Source organism: Macaca fascicularis, chromosome 9 (genome assembly GCF_037993035.2).
Source record: "Macaca fascicularis isolate 582-1 chromosome 9, T2T-MFA8v1.1".
NCBI lineage: Eukaryota > Metazoa > Chordata > Mammalia > Primates > Cercopithecidae > Macaca > Macaca fascicularis.
In genome coordinates, this window is record NC_088383.1 from 136,055,486 (window position 1) to 136,077,102 (window position 21,617).

The 21,617-nt window shown below is 46.7% G+C and overlaps 1 protein-coding gene across 4 annotated transcripts in view; it reads left to right on the forward strand.

Annotated features, from left to right (window-relative positions):
* DOCK1 (dedicator of cytokinesis 1) overlaps nucleotides 1-21,617 on the forward strand; it is a 555,400-nt gene that overhangs the window by 185,616 nt on the left and 348,167 nt on the right. For all 4 annotated transcript variants that reach the window (XM_005566736.4, XM_005566737.4, XM_074003072.1 and 1 more), the window contains exon 24: nucleotides 20,411-20,481. In XM_005566736.4, the coding sequence (XP_005566793.1) occupies nucleotides 20,411-20,481 (71 nt within the window). The remainder of the gene's footprint in view (nucleotides 1-20,410; nucleotides 20,482-21,617) is intronic.

A 21,617-nucleotide genomic window follows, 5' to 3' on the forward strand; every position in this document is an offset into this window, starting at 1 on the left:
AGCCAGGCATGGTGGCGGGCGTCTGTAGTCCCAGCTACTGGGGAGACTGAGGCAGGAGAATTGCTTGAACCCAGGAGGCGGAGATTGCAGTGAGCCAAGGTTGCACCACTGCACTCCAGCCTGGCAACAGAGTGAGACCCTGTCTCAAATAAAAGAAAAAAAAAAAAAAGAAAAAGAAAGGAACTCTTTGTCTTCTTAGAGCAGGAGGGACCTGGGCTCTTCATAGAGAACAGATCTAAATTATATAAGCCATTATTATTTTTTCCCCATTTTTCTGATTGTGTCACAGTCCAGTTGTGGGACATTGTGGATCACTCCAGGCTACACACAGGCATTTGGAAGGCATGACTTCTTTCTGGGTACTATGCCTTTTTAGAGCCTTTGGTGATTTTATTCATACTTGCTTTCATTCAACAAATGTTTTCCAGCACCACCTGAAGGCCAAATGCTATGGGAAGTGCTGGAAAGGTATTAGAGCCTCAGCTCTTCAGGAGTTCCTGAGTCAGTGCAGGGATGCAAGAGGGATTCAGTGAGGGAGACACAGCCCCCCGCCCCTTACAGTCCTGGGCTGTGCTGCAGTTGGATGAAACTGCTATGCAGGTCTTAGGAACCAGCCCTGGAAACCCCGCCTCCCACCCCCCACCTCCCATCCCCCCACCCCTGGTGCAGGAAGGGAACTTGGTCTTCATCATGTGACCACCCACTTATGTAGACTTCCTACATTTGCCCCCAAATTAGTCCTCAGAAGTTGAGTAACCTTCTCTTTGAGTCCTTGTACGATTTTTATCTGAAATGAAAAAACACATTTGCTTGAAACCTCCATGCTAGCTTGGAATGATTTTAGAAGTTACCTGGCAGAATGAATACAAAAGAAGCAAAGAAATTTAATATGTACTTGGCATTTTCTTGTTGGCATGAACATAATTGTTGGATGTCACTATAAATAAACCTTTTGGTACTTTAAAAATAGAACAGTTGGCTACATTGCAGAGATCATGAAAGATCATGAATATGTACATAACAGATAATTTTTAAGAAAACAACTGCTAATATTATTTAAATGGGTGCTTGTGGCTTGGGAAAAAATTTTCTGTGGTTCATAAAAAGTGCCATGTCTTAAGCACTTCAGATTGACGTAAAATGATGACAGAAATGGGTTTTGGTGATGATGAAGACACTCATGTCAAAGGGACATGTAAAAAGTTAATATAAAATAGTTTTATGAAATGGAGAGTGGACAAAACTGCTTTAAGTTAATATTCCTGTCCATGAATATTAGATTGGAATGCATAGTTAAATTAATAACATGTTTTAGTAGGCACTTGGCTTCTATCTGTATCTGTTAAAGGATAAATACTTGAGGTGGCCAAAACTCGACGTTTTCTCATGGTAATGCAATTCTTATTTCATCCAGAGTCACCTCACTCCTAGGGACACAAAGCATTTCTGTAGAGCTGAATTGGTAGAAGAGCGGTTCATGGGCTACATAAGCCTCCAGAAGGCCAAGGGATGTGGTCAGGCTGGTGGAGGAAAAAGCACTCTGCAGCTTGTGCTTAGAGCACCAGGTTCATTAAATATCTAAATGGGCATTTTTCTAACGGGTGACTTTCTTCGTGATACGTGAGTGCTAGATTCAAACTACGCTTGGCAAAGTCATGTGAGTTTTCAGGAGATGGGTTTACAGTTTTTCACGCAGCAGAAGGAGCATCAGCTTCTCCAGTGGGTGCTGAGACGTTCTGTGATGTTTAGAGAATCCAGTTAGATGGATCATTGTTTTATGACTTTGAACCTAGTGTTGACCGAGTCATGGAAACTCATGCCGAGCTGAGACTGCGACGCTAACGGGCAGGGGAGTGGAGCGGAGGAGTGCTGCTTTGTGGGCCTGTCTTGGGGAGAATATTGAGCAGAGTGTTGGTCGCTGGAGCCTTTAGGGTGGATTGTGGTGCTGTGAGTCCTTCCGGGAAACAGTCAGTGGCTAACCTGGGGTGGGCAAGGGAGACTCTTTCAAGTTAGACCACAGACCCCATTCTCAAGAAACACCCCCTACTCTTGCTCCGGTGTCTCTGTGAGGTTTGGGGTAGTAGCCCAGCCTTGGTGAGGTTACTCTGATGAAATGTAAGTAGCGTTGTAGAACTAGGAAATGGCATCATTTAGGACCATTGACCTAAAGTAGAACCAAAATAATTTGGTATTAATTGGTCACTAAATAGATAATGAAGCTTTGGCTACAAATACACGTCTTGGAAATAATGCGGGCTCTCATCCTGAGCTTCCCTCGTCCTAGCTTTATTTTTATACACAATTGTATTGATCAAATTCTAGCCCTTCCCAGCTCCACAGCCGAATTATTTAATTTTCTCTGATGATCATCTCAGTTCATTTTCCAATAAATGTAATTATTTTCTTGCCATCACTTTCGTATTTAGTTGTGAAGTTTTCTCCGATTTGTTCTAAATCATCTTTTACAAATGCAAAGTGAAAGGTGGCAGGGTTTTCTCTTCTCATGGTGGCGATTATAAATGTAATTTTATTTAACTTGATAACCAGTTAGCTGCCACCAAGGGCCTCATGTTTCCTTTATCATATGTCTGGGCACACTGTGAAATCATCAAATACCAAACCTTTTGTAAATTGGATGTGCATGCTTTTGTCCTTTTCACTTATTGTACTGTTTACCATCGTCTTCTGTGACATTTTCTCTTGCCTTCAGTCAATTTTGGAAGCAGGCACATTCTTCTTCTGCAGCAAAACACCATTGTTTTCTTGATTGTAAACAGAGAAGTCATTCCTGTGCTTGTGTTAAATATACTCATTAGAAATTATTAAAAACTGTCCAACTGACTAGTGGTTCTGTGCATGGTAGATACCTCCACTGTATTTGTTTCGTTTGTCCTGGGTATATGTCTCTGAACTCTTGTTTTTATTGAAATTAATCTCTTGTTTCCATTACTGTCTGAAGATAACAATGATTATGGTGCTTTTTAAGTAACTCACAATGTGTTTAAACTGTGTGTGGGAAAGAGAATGTGAAAGGTATATTGTATTTATTTTAATGTTACCCCTCAAAATGAACTGGAAGCCGGGTTTTGGGAGGAGTCCATTTAAATGCATTTATGCTGACCTTTTCATGATTCTCACGTTTAACTGTGTTGCACTTCAGAGTCACCCAGCCTGAAAGGGACTTAGAATCCCATGGTTGCCAGTTGTTCTATGACTGTGCCTTCCTCAGTGGTCAAAACTGAAAGAGAAAGAGAGAAAGGAAAAGCCCTGCATTTGGAAGGTTATATCCAGAGGAGTTCGACACTCCTCAGAGTCTAAGGGGCTTCCTGATGATACGGCCCCACTACTGCAGATAAATGCCCCCAACCTCCATGCTTAGTTTAGTGCACCAGGGGTCTGGAACCCTCTCTCCCTAACACACAAGGCTTAGTTTAGTGCCCCAGGGGTCTGGAACCCTCTCTCTCTAACACACAAGACCGTCCATAGCTGGGTCGTCCTCCACAGACTTAACCCCAGCCGTGCTGCAGTCACCAACACTTACCTCCAGACTCCTGAGGAAGCTAGGCGGCTCCCTTGTGTCACTTTGGCTCTGCCATCCTGTTCCCTGCCCACACACATGGAGCACTGGACACGGTGGCCAGCACTGCCCTCGATGGAGTGCCTTGTCCTTGGGCCTCTCCCGTGACTCAGCTCTGTTCCTGTTGGCCTTCTTGTCTCTGGTTAGCCTCTTTCGGTTTCTCCCGTTGACTTTGCTTCTTGCCCCTGTTCTCTGTGTGTTTTTTGATGCCCTTTCCAGTGGCCACTCCCTGGAGGCCCCCACATCCTGGAGTCAGGCCCCCTACCCCTCGGGCCCCTCGTGCCTCCTCTACCTGGCCCCTCCTCTTTTCTCCCTTGGCTTCTCCTGTGTACCCACTTTGTTTCCTTCCGTTCTGCTGTTCACTCCAGCCTCAGTCTCCACTCCCAGTGACTTACTGCTTCCTTGTCCTGGGGACCTTAGGAAAATGGAGGATTCTGACCCGGACGCCTAAGATAATAGGAAAGAGCCTCCCTTGCCCAGGAGAGGGGGCTGTCCCTGCCCAATGCCCCTGGCCAAGTCTGGGCTTCAGGCTGGCTCTGCCTTTCCAGGCCATGGGTGATGTTTGAATGAGGCCCTGGGCAGGGAGTGGAAGTGGAGTGAGCCCTCGAGTCCCCGGTCGTGGATGCTCTCGTCTCCAGGAGAGATGCCGCCGAGTGCTGGCGTGTGGAGACCGTGCCGTTTAGTCTTCCCCAACCAGCTTTTCCTTTGGAGGAGAAAAGATTGTTTGACCTGTGGCAGTACTTTTATTTCCGTAACCGTAAGCTTTTCTTTCTCTCTTTTGGTGGCATTTATAAAAATTCCCCGTCCCACATATCTGACTACATTTTAAAAACATTTATTAGTTTAGATGCTCATGTTTAAATCCCATCATGTAAAATGTTTGCTGAGACACAGCTAGAGGATCGTTGAAAACCACTGTAGAGAAGCAGGAGCTTGTTTAAGGGGTGGGAGGTGCGGGCGGCAGTTCTGGACGGTGACTGCTGTTTGGGACACTGGGATGGTTCTCCCTTCTGGCTTCCTGGGATCGTTTTTCCTGGGTAGGTTATATTAAACCTTGCCTAATGAAGGCACTGGCATTGATAGTGGCTTGCATTAGACAAGACATGGCTGTTCCCGGGTACCAGGCAGTGACACTGGAACTCATTAAGAAGGTTACTAATTTCGGGGCCGTGTTAACATAGACTGAGGCTCCATTATGGTTCCCAGGTGTTTGTCGGTCGCTGCTGGAGACCATCGTGTGGATCAGTCACATGATCTGCTGCAGTGTGAGTGACAGACGGTGACTCGCTGTCAGTACACAAGGGCACCCGGTGACTATTCCAAGAAGTGTCATTTTCCAGTGGAGAATGAGACTTTTTTTTTTCCTGTTAATAATTTATTTCTTAATTGTGGTAAAATACATGTAACATAAAGTTAATCCTTTTAACCATCTTAACATGAACAATTCAGTGGCATAGGCTACATTTACAGTACATCACCACTAGGTAGATCTAAATCATTTCCATCACCCCGAAAGGAAACCCCACAACCGTTACAGTCACTCTCTCTTTCCCCTTCACACTCCCTGGCAACCACAAATCTTTTTTCTGTCTCTATGATTAGCTTCTACTGCGTATTTCATATAAATGACATTATACAGTATGTGGCTTTTTTGGGTATATGGCTTCTTTTACTGAGGATATTCTCAGGCTTCATCCGTGTGTTGGCACCCCATTCCTGTTCATGGCTCAGTAGTATCATTCCTGTTCATGGCTCAGTAGTATCCCATTGTATGGACAGACCACAGGTGTTTATCCATTTATCTCCTGATGCACACCTGGCTTACTTCACCTTTTGGCTGTAGTGGATAGAGCTGCTGTGAGCATTCCTGTACGGGCTTCTGTCTGAACGCCTGTTTTTAATTCTTTTGGGTGTACATCGAGGAGTGAAACTGCTGGGTCTGTTTCTGTTGATTGAAGAAAGGATATTCTTTTTATTGCTCTATCTGTGTGGACCTCTCCTGCATAACTTCAGCGAGTTGTGAAGGTTGGTCTGGATCGCTTTGCCGTTTCCCTTTTTGAATTGTACCTTTATCTGTAGGTTGAACACAGGCGCTGTCTTTCACGTTTTCGGATCTCTAAGATCTTCACTGGGGGTCAAGGTCCAAGGAATCAAAGCTTAGGCTGTGTTTGCTCCCGAGCGGGAGAGAGCGTTGTTTAGAGGGAGGGAGAAGGGGGATGCTTGAGGTCAGAATCACAGGACAGCATATCCGTGTTGAGATTTCAGAAATCACCATAGCTCCGTGCCGCTTCCTAGAGAACAACGTGTCAAAATACAGCATTCCTAATTAAAGGAAGCAAAATTAGCTGACTAAGTCGTAAGACCTAGGATGGTGAAGAGTCTCAGAATGACCAAAAACACACCGACTCTGTTCTCAGGGAAGCTCCTGAGCCCTGACCGCATGCTCCATAGACCCCTGCCCTGTGGGGTCCATTCGTGCTCACAGGGTTCATCCTCTGGGAGAAAGCATGACAGGGTGATACGAGAGAATCCGAGGGCCGGGATGAATTTCAGGATAAAAAGAGCTGACTGAGGGATGCTGCCATGGTACATCATCTAGATTTGCACTGCCCTATTGAAATTCAAATAGAATACAGCTAAATGTTCATTCCTCAGTCACCCTACCTGTATTTCAAGTGCCTGATGGACGTGTGCCCAGCGGTGACTGTACTGGCCAGAGCTGCTGTAGAATAGTCCCATTGTTGTGGAAAGTTCTGCTGGTTAAGTCTGGCTGGACTGTAGACACAGGAGTGGCCACAGCAGTAGTGCTGGGAGCTGAGAAGGTGCCCAGTGCATGGAGCAGGATGAGCTGGATCGGGGAGGAGAGGTCAGGATTTGATCCTGGAAAGGTGTAGTTGTAGTCCTGGCTCTGTCATCCCCCAGCAAGGCGTGTCTCCTGCCACAGGGCCCCAGCGTCCCTGTGTGCCCACCACAGGCCTGGCACCGGCCGCCCTCTGTGCCACCCAGGGCAGGAGAGGGTTGTGCCGCACATGCGTCCTGATTGCTTCTCCATGACGAAAAGAGGACAGACACTCGGAGGAAACGTTGAGGAACCTTGACAGAAATCCCATGCTGCTCTGTCATCCGAGTGGCTTTTTGGTTTTCTAGGCATTCTTTTTTTTTTTGAGGCTGAGGTTTGAGCAGTTCTCCTACTTCAGCCTCCCAAGTAGCTGGGACTACAGGCCCCCACCACCACACCTGAATAATTTTTTTGTATTTTTTAATAGAGACAGGGTTTCACCATGTTGCCAGGCTCGTCTTGAACTCCTGACTTCAAGTGATCCACCTGCCTCAGTCTTCCAAAGTGCTGGGATTACGGACGTGAGCCACCGTACCCGGCAGGCATTCGTTTTTATTACAATTTACAAAGGTATTGGTCAGAAACAGAATGAAAATGGAAGCAAATCCTAGTCTCCAGGTCATGGGAGAATCCTTGCTTCAAGTGTCTCATGGGGTGAGGTGATGTATTCGTCTCTCAGGGCTGCTGTCACAAACAATAAAACAAGGGACTTCAAACGACATCATTGTGGTCCCTCATCGTTCTGGAGGCCAGAAGTCCAAGAGGAAGGCGTCTCCAGGCCCATGCTCTCCCCGAGGCTCTAGAAGGATGTAGGGCAGAATCCTTCCTGGTCTCTTCCAGCTTCCGGGGCTGCTCACAGTCCTCGGTGTGCTGTGGTTTGTGGATGCACCGTGCTCGTGTCTGCCTCTGCTTTCCTGTGGTGTGTGCAGCTGGGCATCCCAATCTCCCTCTCCTTTTTCTTCTTTTTCTTTTCCTTTTTTTTTGAGACAGTGTCTCACCCTGTCATCCAGGCTAGAGTGTAGTAGTGTGATCTTGGCTTACTGCAACTTCCACCTTCCAGGCTCAAGAAATCCTCCTACCTCAGCCTCTCGAGTAGCTGGGACCACAAGCATCCAGGCTGGAGTGCAGTGGCATGATCTCGGCTTACTGCAGCCTCCACCTTCGGGCTTAAGTAATCGTCCTACCTCAGCCTCCCTAGTAGCTGAGATCACAGGTGCATGCCACTGCACCCACCTAATTTTTTGTATTTTTGGTAGAGACTGGGTTTTGCTATGTTGCCTTGGCTAGTCTTGAACTCCTGAGCTCAAGCCATCCTCGTGCCTCAGGTTTCCAAAGTGCTGGGTTTATAGGTGTGAGCCATCACACCTAGCCTTGGCCTTTTTTTTTTTTTTTCCTTATAAAGATACCCATCATTGGATTTAGGACCCACTGTAATTCTGTTTTGCGTTTATCTGCAAAGATTCTGTTTATAAGTTCATTTGTATTCATAGGCACCAGGATATCCTAGTCCATTGTGTGCTGCTGTAACAAAATACCCGAGACTCAGTAAAATACCTGAGTACTTTATAATGAACAGCAATTTACTGGCTCGCAGTTCTGGGGGCTGGCAAGTCCAAGGTCTAGGTGCTGGCATTAAGGGCCTTCTTGCCTGGTCATCCCATGGCAGAAGGTGAGAGGATGAAAGGGTGCCAAACTCGCCCTTTTACAATGACCTAATCCTCCCTATGTGGCTGAGTCCTCATGGCCTAATCACATTGCCTCTAAAGTTCCTGCCTCTTTTCCTGCCTGTAGTCCCAGCTACATGGGAGGCTGAGATGGGAGGATAACTTGAGCCCGGGAGGTAGAGGCTGCAGTGAGTTGTGATCATTCCGCAGCCCTCCAGCCTGGGCGACGGAGTGAGAACCTGTCTCAAAAAAAGCAAAAAAACCCCAAAAAAACCCCATATGTTAATAACTGTTACAATGTCAATGTCAATTGAATTTCAACTTGAATTTTGGAGGGGACAGACATTAAAATGATAGCACAGGGATTAGGTCTTGAACCTTTTTTGGCAGGGTCACAATTCCATGCACTGCATATGAGAGTGGAAGGGGTAGGCCTGTGGGTGGGGAGCCAGGGGCTTGAGCTCCACTCTGCATTCAGTGTTCGCTCTACCCCAAAGCCTTCCCTTCCCCTGTCCTGCTCTCTCTACCTGTGAGTGTCTGTGCACCCTGGCCATCCTCGATGGCAGTGAGCCTGAGTATTGGTAGGCTGGGCTAGAGCCTGGGACAGCCAGGCAGGTGGAGGGTGATGGAGGGTGGACGGGTGCGCAGTGGACAGACAGAATAGCCTGCGAGCTTCTGCCTCATTCCTGCATGTTTCTTCCTCCTTTGTCCTGCACACACTTCGTCTTACACCCGCTTCTGTTCCTGAAAGGCTCCGTTTTGTCAGATTATTCAGACCATGAAGAAAACACAAGTGTGATATGCTTCATTCTGCACTCACTGTTTGCAAAACCATTTTGCTACAGTTCAGACCCTTAAGATGCTGTGGAACTGGACCATTTTCCTGTCTGTCGACTTCTGAATTTTAAGTGTTTTTCAGAAAGTCTCCGTCATTTGGAAGTCGTGCTTTGCCTCCTGGAAGCTGTCTAGACAGGTAACCAATTTTCACCAATTTGGAGGCTATGGAGGCCTTTTCCAAGGATCGCTGCCCTCTCCATGAGCCTCTTTAGCTGGGTGACTGTGCTGGTATCAAGTGGAAAAAAAATAAAGAATAGTTCAGTAGTTTAATTCAAATTTGTTCTTGCCTAGATTACGGTAATGCTTCTATTTGGTGTGACTTAATTCCTGGCAAATGGATTGTGGGAGGTTAGAGAGAGCATCCTGACTCCAGAGCAGAGAGCAGAAGAGGGTATTCTTGCTGTCTGTGCTGAGGCTGGCTTAATCTTTCTTTTTCTCTTGCTTCATACTTTTTGCTTTGTGGCTTCTGCTGCTTACCTAGTCATCTGCAGGGCATCATTGTAGCCCTATCCTGACACGCTGAGTTCTGGTGGCTTCTACTCTGACCCTTCCTGTTCTTTTATAGATTATTCCATCCTTGACCACAGTTTTTTCTGTTCTCCTATGTGCCTAGCTTTGGGGAAGTAAGGATGAGTTAGGTGCAGACTTTGGTTGCTCATTTGAACAGTGATTCTGACTACAGTTAGAGAAGGGGTATGGGAGAGAAGTGCAGGGGATTTACTTAGCCAAGGCTGAAGGCAGAGAAAGCGGTCATTGCTGCATGGCACAGCTACCTGTGGCCAGAGAGGAGCCATGGCCCAGGTCTTGCTGGGCTGACCCAAGGGCCGAGGAATTTTGTGTGCCAGGCATCCATCTGTGACACAACCACATGGGCCAGGAGCTATTTGTGTGTGTGTGTGTGTGTGTGTGTGTGTGTGTGTGTGTGTGTGTGTGTGTGTGTGTGTGTAGGAGCAATTAATGGACAGGATCCAGAGATGCTAAGAGCAGTCCTGCACAGTGAAGACAATATCAATATCCCTCTCCCTGAGAAGCCCAGGAGACCCGTTACTCATCGTATTACATCATGCTTCAAGGAAGGCATAACAAATTGATTTGTGTAGGAACTTTAACTGGATTCATTGAAGAATCTCAGGAAGTTCGTGCTTTTTTCAGTTTGGGCTTTGTGATGGAGACACACGCAGATACTTGTAGGAACAATGTCCCTCAGGTGCTAAATTGACATTTGGGATTGAGTGAACCAAAGCATTGGTGGTGGAGATGGGGAATGCTATCTGAAAAACCGGAATCACCTTTAAGGAAGCTGATTACTAAGATAATTGATTATAAAAAGTATTTTTGGATTTGAAATACATAAGATGTAGGCAGTCCTAATTTAATGATATAAGGAATTGAAGCCCTTGTTGCCATCGTCTTTCTTTTTGTTCTGGACTGCTGTCACATACACCATAGAGATGCATCCTTGAATGTCTTCAAAGTTCTGTGGATTTCCTTTCTTCAGCCGCCTCAGCCCGTCACGTCCAGCCATCCGTCCTGTTTTATCAAGTCCCGAGAGTGGGTCCAGGGGCACCAATTGGCAGAGCTGGTCTTGGTGCATTTTCCCCTATCCAAGTTTATCTGATTTCCGGAGACTGTTTGGCTCTTCCCCACATCTTCCAAAGACAGAACACTAAGGTGTAAAAGGAGGAGGATTTGTGGACCATATATATTTTAGCTCAAAACCTCCAAGTGGAATCATTTTAATATGAATTTTCTTGAGAAATATGTAAATTAATAATTGCTTCATACATTATTCAAGAAAAACTTATTTTGTATCACCCATAGCTCTTCTAATCTTATATAAAGATATGCTAATGGGTTTAATTAAAATAATTATACTGAATAATGTAGCCTGAACTTTAAAATAGTATCTATTAATCATCATCAGTAATATTTTTAGCCAGAGAGACACTTACAACCTTAAGCTGATACTAGATGGAAAGTGCATTTATTGTTTGAGTTTTCAGTTTGGATTAAGTTGGCATTCTCATGAGATCTGGGACAATTACATTTGCTTAGAGACGAGTATAAAATTTATTTCTGGGCTGGGCACAGTGGCTCAAGCCTGTAATCCCAGCACTTTGGGAGGCCAAGACGAGCAGATCACGAGGTCAGGAGTTCGAGACCAGCCTGGCCAATGTGGTGAAACCCTGTCTCTACTAAAAATACAAAAATCAGCCGGGCGTGGTGGCACACGTCTGTAATTCTCGCTACTCAGGAGGCTGAGACAGGAGAATTGCTTGAACCTGGGAGGTGGAGGTTGAAGTGAGCCGAGATCATGCCATTGCACTCCAGCCTGGGCAACAGAGTGAGACTCCATCTCAGAAAGGAGAAAAAAAAAATGTTATTTCTTTAACCTGAAGTAGTTCAGCAATTAGAAAACTTTTAGCATCTTCTGCCCTTTCCTGTTTCTTCTTTTCCCTCTAAAGCTTTGGTTTCAGTGTGTTCTTGTCTGTCTGGTTCAGTTTTGATCTGACTTTCCCTCCCAAGAGTTGTGATTGCTGAATACGATGAGTTCCTGATTGCCTGGATATTAAGAGGTGAACCGAACCTTAAGAGGGGCACTCGGCAGCCCGCCTGTCTTAATATAAACAGAAATAGCTTTACCACTGGCTGGATTTCTCTCTAATTTTGTTTGTGTTTTCTTTTTGTGGCTTGCTGGCTTTCCGTCAGTGCTCAGTGAATGGTTGGGGGCCCTTATGCATTTGGTGGTAATTTCAGTTTCTCCTTAAGCCTCTCTCATGCCTGAGTGTGTATGGGACCCAGGTATGTGTTCTTGGTGTGTCACTGGGTCCTGCCCACGTGTTGATTGGTCCGAGGACTAAATGCAGGTAGAATCAGACCGTCCCGCTCAGGTGGATAGACGAAAGCTTTACCAGGTCGATAGAATAACAGAAGCCAGGACTTAAACTGCCATTAAGTTAATCTACCTAAGTTTAAAATCAAATCTGAAGACATTACTTGCCTAAATAGCAAACATTTACTTGGTAAGTTCACTTATAACTTGATGAACAGGCGAGGAATAAAGAAAGCTAAAATCAGTGACTTCATCTGAATTTTGTAGAGAGTACTCTTCTCTGTTCTTGGCTGGGCCAGGCCATAAGGGGGCATTCATACAGCTCCATGGTCCATGGTTCATACCTGTGGGGTCAGGGGGCATAAGTGGGCCTCACTCCAAGCTCAGCTCTGTCTTTTGGGGACATCCCACGAACTTTGTCCTCCTTGCCACTTTTTGTTCCTCACCCCCAGTGGATTGATTTGTGATTATCCCGCTGTGCTGCAGGGAACCTTGCAGGTGCCTGGGAGGCCCCGTGGAGCAGACACCTGCTGAGGGACTGGCATCCTGGCCTCTCACCACAGTTGAAAACAGCTTTGCACATTCTGAGCACAGTTTTATTTAAATAAAGATCGTCACTGATTTACACGAATAACAAAAGGCAAACAAAAACAGGTAAAATCTTCAGTGTCCTCAGTTTCTATCACCCTGATCTTTTTTGTGATTTGGGAACTGATTCTGCTCAATACTTGCCACAATGTAGATGGCACTTTACAAATGGAAGTTTGTACTGAATGGAGATTGAGGTCTGAGAGATGTGCACGCGGAGGAGGTTTTCCGTGTCAACACCTGCCTGGGTCCACACGCTGTCCTGCCGCCTCTGCTGGTGGTAGCGGTGGCCAAGGTCTGTTGAGCAGGAGCAATGCGTCGAGCGTATCACATGCACAGTGCATCATTCCATTCTCCCACAGCCCCTGGAGGCAGACCCTGTTGAGCAGCACCGTTTTGCCCATGAGAAACCCTGATAGGAAATACTATTCCCAAATTCACACAGCAAGTGGTGGAGGAGCCTGGCCAGCGTCCCAGAGCCCTGACCTCATCCACCATGGCGCTGCCTTCCTTTGATGGTGCTGGTTAGGGTCCCCCACATGCGTTCATGAATTTTTATTTTTGGAAGTGTCTTTCTGTAGATAAGATTCCACCCAGCACTGTCTATCCACAGGGCAGGTGTCCCCTGCTTCGTCTGTTGGTTGCTCTGTGTCTTGGCAAGCTATTGAGGCAGGAGCTGTTTCCACTCAAAAGAGACCTGAATTTAGTGAAGCTGCCACACTCCACAGAGGAAACTGAAGGTTTTTCCTGCAAACATGAGCAGAATCTAAAACACTTGAAACTCTGGACAAATAACCAGTATTAGAAATGAATCAAGTTAGGTGTGGCTCTTAAAATAGTGGTTAATGGAACCCTCCTGCCAAGGAGAGCCAGAGCCTGTGGTAGGAGGGAATCCAAGTTCCCTTTGCATCTTGTCTTTGTCTCACTAATCCAACTGGATGGGGAAGACAATTTTTTCCCTTAGTTAAGGAGGTGATTTCTGTGGCTGAATGCGGAGAGGAATTCTTCTTGAAAATAAAGAGATCACGACTATATATGAAGTTTGCAGTCAGTCTGGGAGTCGACTGCCCAGTGTGCTCTGCAAGGACAGAAGGAGACAAGGCAGACTGAAATAGGCCCTGTCCTTACCTGTGAGGAGCTTATTGTCTATGGGGAATACGGACAAATTGACCTTCCATTGCAGTCCAAATAAGAATGTCTCTAGATGCTGTATTCATCTATTTTGCGTTGCTATAAAGAATACCCAAGCCTGGGTAACTTACAGAGAAAAGAGGTTTATTTTGGCCCCTGGTTCTGCAGGGTGCACAAGAAGCATGGTGCAGTCATCTGCTTCTGGTGAGGGCTTCTGGAAGCTTCTGCTCATGATGAAGGTGAAGGGGGAGCAGGCGTGTCACATGGCAAGAGAGGGAACAAGAGAGAGAGCAGGGAGGCGCCACTGTCTTAAACCGCCAGTTCTCATGTGAACTAATAGAGCGGGAACTCACTGGTTACTGTGGGGAAGGTACCGAGCTATTCATCAGGTACTGCGGGGAGGGTACCAAGCCATTCATCAGAAACCCTCCCCCGTGACCCAGACACCTCCCACTTTCCCCACCTCCATCACTGGCATTATGCTTCAGCATGAGAGATGGAGAGGACACATGTCCAAACAATGTTGGATTCCTAACCTGGCACCTGTGTGTCCTGGACGAAATGATGTCTAAGCTAAGGACTGAGGGGTACCAGAGCCTAACTGTGTGTTTGGGGTGGACTTGGGTGGGGCGGCAGAGCAGTGACTCCAGAAGAGGGAACAGCATGTGCTCGAGCCTCTGAGCTGGCAGAGGGGCCTGGCCCATCTGGGAAACTGGAAGAAGCTCAGCTTGGTGAGAGACAGTCCTGCAGGTACCAAGGATGAGTCTGGGGCCATGGGGCCAGAGCCCACGGCCCTCCATGGGTGCAGAGGAGGTTCTTTGTGTCCTATGAGCAGGGGACGTTGCCACAGTATCTAAATTCCATTTGCATTTTCAGAAGGCTGCTCTGGCGGCCAGTGAGGAGTGTCCTTGAGGAGTCAGCGTGGAGGCAGGGAGGGCGGGTGGGACGCTGTGGCAGCAAAGCCAATGGGAGGCAGTAGTGGTGCAGCCCAGGTGCTGTTTGTCCCGGGGGTAGTTAACAGCCTGAACCAAGGGCTCTGTCGCTGTCTAGAAGGGGGCTGTGAGGAAGAGAGAACGCGTGGTATGATGCCCAGGCCTGTGGCATGCAGCTGGGGCTTGGTGGTGCAGTGCCTGGCACTGGAATCCCTAGGGAAGGCGAAGCAGCTGTGGCTTCCACCAAGGCAGGGGGAGTTTGCAATGTCTAGGGTCAGCAAGGGTGGAGCCCGGTGGGTGTAGGCTGTGGGTGTTGGGCTCGGGAGGAAGGAGAGCCCTGGAGATGGATCAGAATTGGGAGTCATTGGCATGGCAGGAGGTGAGGTCCCTTGGGGGATATGTAGAGGGACCCCGAGGAACCCACGGGCAAGGGGCTGGGGGAGCGGGGCCCCACACAGGGAGCTGGAAGGAGGGTGGAGAGGAGGGCGGCCACCCTGGGAGCGAGGGCCACGAGTGCCCCGCAGGTGAGGTGGCCAAAGTGTCATCAGAAAGGCCACTTGAGAACAGCCTGAAGTCATTGTGGCGTTGGCAGGAACAGAACTGTGGTGCGGGCCAGAGTCAGGCTGCAGTGGGAGTGAGGAGGGATCGTGCGGGAAGTGGATGCGGGCCTCGGCCCACAGTGTGGGGAATTGTCTGATGGAGCGGAAGATCGCAGGGCCTGGGGCTGCTTTTCTGGGTGAGAGGCTGGCGTGGGCTTCATTATAGAAAGCAGGAGCCAGAGGGGTGAGAACTGAAGGCTCTGAGGAGAGAGAGAGAGAGGACAAAGGGCAGGAGGGCCCTGAGCAGACAGCAGGGAAAGAGGTTGAAGCCCCACAGAGCAGGCGGGTGCCCCGAAAACCCAAGGCAGGGGCAGAGGCTGGGAGCTGGAGTCTAGTGTTTGGTTTGGGTGGTTGGAAGCTTAGCGAGTTCCTTTCTTGTGGTGGCTTTTGTTTTTCTCTGTAGGAGGTGGTGACATGAGACAGGAGGGGTGGGGGCCAGGCTTCAGGAGAGCAAAGAAAGACTGAGTCAGCCATGGAGGGAGAGTGGAGAAGGAGAGGAAACCCAGCCCTTCAGGAGAACAGGTGGACCCACAGTGTAAGACGCGCCTCTCCCCATGTTTCTTCTGTATTCCGTTCTCTCTGTCCTGACTTTTGTTCCATCACCTAGGACTGATAGCAGATGTGGGTTCCTCCCAGTTCTTGCTAAACCTCATTTACCGAGAGACACAAAATCATCTTGGTCAGTTAAGCAGAATTCTGAGTTAAACCAACATTTTGGGATCACTGGCATTGCATGTCCCCACCTCAGGGGGCACGACCCCTTCTCTGGGGGTGTCATTGTGACATTTTTGATTCTAGGAGCTCGGGAAGACCCCAGCAGGGAAGGCTTTGGGAGCCCTCGCCCTGCCTGGCGCTCTGCCGGTCCTGATTCATGCAGCATGCGGTGGTCCGAGGGGAGCCAGCGGCAGGTGGACCATAAAGGCCTGTCTTGTTTGTGGCCAGTTCACCCTGGTGAAACGGTATTTATAAACTTGCTACAGGCAGTTGATGCTTTGCTGGGCACAGTATAAAATGCATGAAGCCAATTCGTGCCTCACCCTCTGGGTGTTCGCAAGTGATACGAGAGACCGGGAGACTGAGCAATCAGCCTGTGCCAACGCTGGCTATTAAATGTCACAATAAATGTTTTCTGTTTTTTTCCCCAAGCAACACTGAGGTAGTGGAAGCAGAACTTTTGAAATCAGAATGAAATTATTACTATTTAATGCTCTTTTGACAAGTTGCATCCCAAAGCAGATGGTTGGGATCTGGTTGGCATTGAAGGACAGGGAGAACGCTGAGGTGAACAACAGCATGGATCGCATGGATTGTTCTGGAGTGGAGATGTAGGGGGCAAAAGTTGCTTTATCCTCTACTATATTTTTGGTGAAGGTGAAGCGTGGTGGTTTTGCAAAATTAGCTTTGGGGCTGCACAGACCAACCCCAAATCCCAGCAGTGCCAGTCTGGGCCAAAGACTTCAGTTTTGCGTGTCTCCACCGTCTCCTCTGTGAAAGGGGATAGTAATAGGCCTCCTTCATCAGGTTGCCATGGGGATTAATGTGTCCATAGAGCCCGGCACCTGGAAACTTGTCTGGCAGGTGCAGAATACTCACATTAGAGATGAGGCAACTTGAACTCACCTGAAATGACTTGACCTGCACCCCAGAGTTGAGACACCAGCCTGCCATTCTTTCAGGCATTTCCCATCCCAGGTAACTATGGAAATATGCCCAGGGAATATATTCTTAGTCACTTACAAAATTAAAGTATAGGCTGGGCACGGTGGCTCACACTTGTAATCTCAGCACCTTGGGAGGCCGAGGTGGGTGGATTACTTGAGGTCAGGAGTTTGAGACCAGCCTGGCCATCATGGTGCAACCCCGTCTCTACTAAAAATACAAAAATGAGCCAGGTGTGGTGGTGGGCACCTGTAGTCCCAGCTACTCGGGAGGCTGAGGCAGAAGAATGACATGAACCTGGTGGGTGGAGGTTTCAGTGAGCCAAGATTGTGCCACTGCACTCCAGCCCAGGCGAAAGAGTGAAACTCTGTCTCAAAAAAAAAAAAAAAAAGTATAATTTACATACAATAAAATTTACTCTTTTTTACTGGACAGCTGTGCCAGCTTTGACAAAGGCATAATGCAGTCATCCCATGGGAGGGCCCCTGAGCCCCCTGCATTCCCCTGTCCCCTTCCCCACCAGCCACTGACATGCTCTCCATTCCTATAGCTGTGCCTTTTCCAGAATGTTATGAAAATTGAGTCATACGGGCTGCAGCCTCTTGCGTATGTCTTGTTTTATTTATCACTGTGTTGTTCAGGTGCATCTGTGTTGTAGGTAACAGTGGTTGGTGCTTCTGTGTTACTGTGTCGAGTTCCGTTGTATGGATTCCCCTCTTGAGGGGACATTCGGGTTGTTTCTAGTGTTTGGGGATTACAGATAAAGCTGCTAGAGACGTCCACGTAAGGGTTTTGTAACTGTAACAGGTTCACTGTCCCATGTGCATGCCAAGTCAATGTGCTGCGGCTCTGGGTTGCAGCAGAGAAAGAGTTTTAATCATAGAACCACCAAAACAGGAGGAGGAAACCTCAGATTGTCTGCTGGAGGAGTTTGGGGCTAGGTATTGTTAAGTGTTTTTGGAGCAGGCCTAAGTGGGTTGAAGAGCGTGGGGTGAAGGGACAGGGAGATGAAGAAACTGCATTGCAGTGCTGATTCCTTTCCTCTGTGGAGGGTTTTCAAACCAGTTGGCACCAGCCGTTTCCCTGGGATTCAGGATCTGAGAAACACCTTAAGCAATTCTTCAACAAAAGACTTATGATCCTAATATCAGAAATCCTATTTGCAGGAACGTTGAGGATGCAGATGACCAGTATCTAGTGCTGCGTGACTTGGGATTACGAGAAAGTGGGCTGAAGGGCAACCTGTTCCGGGCTTAATTATCACTGTATGGCTGTCCAGAGTTCTTGTTAACCTTACGAGGATGCCTTCAGTTTTTGTGAATGTAGGTTTTCACTTCATTTGAGGAGGTAGCTAGGAGTAAAGTGGCTGGGTGCTACGGGTTATGAATGTTTACCTGTGAGAGACTACTGAACTCTTCTAAAGTTGCTAAACTATTTTTGCATTCAGACTAGCAGTGTTATACAAAGAGCACGTTATACGAAGAGTAGGAATTTTGTTTTGTTTTCATGATTCTTAGAGACGTTACTTGTATCTTATTGTCATTTTAATTTGCAGTTCCCTGATGAGTAATGGTGCTGAGCGTCTTTTCAAGTACTTATTTGCCATCTATCTTCTTTGGAGAATTGTCTCTTCATCTCTTTTGCCCATTTTGCGGGGAGGGGAAGATTGTTTTCTCATGATTGAGTTTTAAGGGTTCTTTGTGTATTCTTGGTACTAATCTTTAGCAGATTTATGATTTCCAGTCATTTTCTCCCTGTGTAGTTCTTGTTATCTCAGTAGTACCTTTCAAAGAGCAGAAATTCTTTATTTTGATGAAGTCCATTTTATCAGTTTTTTCTTTTACACATTGTGCTATTTGTACCATATCTAAGAAATCTTTGCTTAGCCCAAACTCACATGTATTTTCTTCCGAAAGTTTTATAGTTTTTGAAGTTCTACATTTAAGATCTGTGATCTATTTAAAGTTGAGTTTTGTGCAGTGTGAGAGAGTAGGGCATGAAGTTTATTTATTTGCCCGTGGTACTGTGTACCTTTGTTACAAATCCATCAACGTCTGTATATGTTCAGGGGAATACTTTTCAAATGAGTTTCTGCCTACTTGCTTTTGGAGAACAATTGTAAAAATTGTTTCTGTAATCGTGTAGTATTTTCCAGTGTTCAAAGTGTTACCCTATTCATTTTCCAATTTGATTTTGAGCTTTAATGCAACCCCTTGAAGTATCTGGCGTGAATGTTATTTTCCCCTCTTACTTAAAGACACAGGTAGAAGGTGGCAGAGCCAGAGTCAGATCACTTAAAATCTAGCAACTTTTCCCAACAGAAGAGAGCAGAGGGACTCAGTCTCTGGCTTTCCCCCAACTGAATTTAATTCTACCTTAGTTCAGTACTAGCTTTATGAACAGGGACAAAGTAATGAATGTCTCCATTGTCGGTTTTTTCTCCTTCCTACTCAGCTACCTTATAATAGGTGATGTGATTTGGCTGTGTCCCACCCAAATCTCATCTTGAACTGTAGCTCCCATAATCCGCCTATGTTGTGGGAGGGGCCTTGTAGGAGGTAATTGAATCATGAGCACAGGTTTTCCCTGTGCTATTCTGATGATGGTGAATACGCCTCCTGAGATCTGATGGTTTTATAAGGCACAATTCACCTGCACACACTCTGTTGTCTGCTGCCATGTAAGATGTGCTTTTGCTCCTCCTTCACCTTCCACCATGATTAAGAGGCCTTCCCAGCCATGTGGAACTGTAAGTCCATTAAAATCTTTCCTTTATAAATTACCCAGTCTCAGGTATTTCTTCATAGTAGGATGAAAATGGACTAATACAGGAGGTCTGTAAGAATTAAAGATCAAATATACACGGGTCCTAGCACAGTGTGTAGCATGACAGGATCTATCATGAATATCATTACTCTGTTTTTTGAGGGTGTTTGTTTTCTAGAAGATACATTACTGAAGAACAAAATGATTCATAATTAAAGTATATGCAGATATACAGGAAAATATTTTTGGATTGGAACAAAGACAGTTGACTTTAATCATTGAATGTAGAAGAGTTGAAGTGAATTTAATGGAAGAGGATTATTCTGAGGGGGACAGGTCTTCATTTTGCTTTAACCTCACAGAGCTCTGCAGGGGTTAAAGGAGAAAATCACATGCACAGAAAAGCACATTGTATAGGCACTTAGGCCGCAGGTGGTAAGTGTTGGCTTCTGTTAATAATAATTTTATTTTGTGTCAAGACAACCTGTAAGAATTTAGCATTCTTTGAGCATTCTTTGTAGATTAGAGGTTCGTTTTCTTTTTTGAGACAGGATCTTGCTCTGTTGCCGGGGCTGGATTGCCATGCTGTGATCGTGGCTCACTGCAACCCCTACTTCCTGGGCTTAAGTGATCCTCTTGCCTCAGCCTCCTGAATAGCTGGGACTACAGGCACAAGCCACGAACGCCAGGGTAATTTTGTTGTAAAGGTGGAATTTCGCCATGTTGCCCAGGCTGGTCTCAAACTCCTGAGCTGAAGCGATCTGCCCGCCTCAACCTCCCAAAGTGCTGGGATTGCAGGTGTGAACCACTGCTCCTGATGAATTTTTTCTTTGCTCTGTTTTCATCGTGTTAGCCATCAGCCCCTCATCTGGAAGTGATCTTTCTCTTCTCAGTATTTCTGCGGTTCTTCTCATAAGGATTACAAATTAGTATGAGCACTCCCTAACCTGCATGCTGCTCAGCCTTCTTGTTTCTTGGTTTGCAGGGGGCAGCACTGAAATACTTACCAACGATCGTCAACGATGTGAAATTGGTGTTTGATCCCAAAGAGCTCAGGTAAGTGTGCAGCCTAGGCGAATGCTTGTCACGTGCCGTGTGTGTGACCTCCTTCTCAGTGCACTTAGTTTATGGGATGCTCAGGGTTCTGCCTCATGTCTCCATATGTCAGTGCCCTGGATCATCCTGGAACATGTGTTGCTGGTGGTGTCTGTGACTCTTTGATAATTATGACATGATATGGAAAAGGCATCACCAGTCAACTCTCAGAATATTTTTAAAGAAGATTGTTTACAGTCTAATTGGCATATAATGCCCATTTGGCATTTTGCGTACTTTGAGGTTTGAATTTCAAGATGTGGTTGTTGGTTTTGCTCTTGTTTTCAGCACCTAAAAATCCTGACGTAAGAGCTTTAATATTCCTGTGCCAGCTCCTGCTTCTATAATGGAAGCAACTCCTCTTTGGGAGGGGCCCTGAGCCTCAAGCAGAAGACTCAGAAGTTGCTAAGAAAATAATTTTTAGAAAACCCCACAAACAAACTTGGAGAAAGCTGGTCACTGGGCTTGCAGACCAAGGAGTGAGATTGGACACCAAATCCTTCCTTTTCTCTCCCTAACTTGCCGCCTCTCAGTGGCCAGGTGCACTGCTTGTTTCCTCATCTGTTGGTATCACTGCATTCTGAAAAGTGCCATTGTGAGCAAATGGGATACATAGCCTTTATAATTTATTTTTTAAGAGATAGGGGTCTCACTCTGTTGCCCAGGCTGTAGTGCAGTGGCATGATCATAGCTCACTGCAGCTTCAAACTCCTGGCCTCAAGCGCCCCTCCTGCCTCTGCCTTCAAAGCACTGGGATTACAGACGTGCGCCACTGCTCCCACCCCAGGGATGCACAGTGTTTTAAACCGCAGACATTTAATAGCGCAGTCTTCAACTACTTTTTGTTTTGGTTTTGATTTGACACAATAAACTACCTGTGGATGAAGACGCCATTTTTTACCGGCCAGCGAAGCCCTCCTAAATATTAGTAAAGGGCCATCTGTCCACTGAGCAGTGAAACTGAATAAAAAATGATCATCCTTCTTGTTCTTTATGTCTACCATAGGTCACTCGTGCCCTGGAATTGAAGGGCGAGAGGCTCTCTGGGAGGTGCTGTCCCCCACCAATCATTGGGAATCTGATGTTCCCTAGGATTT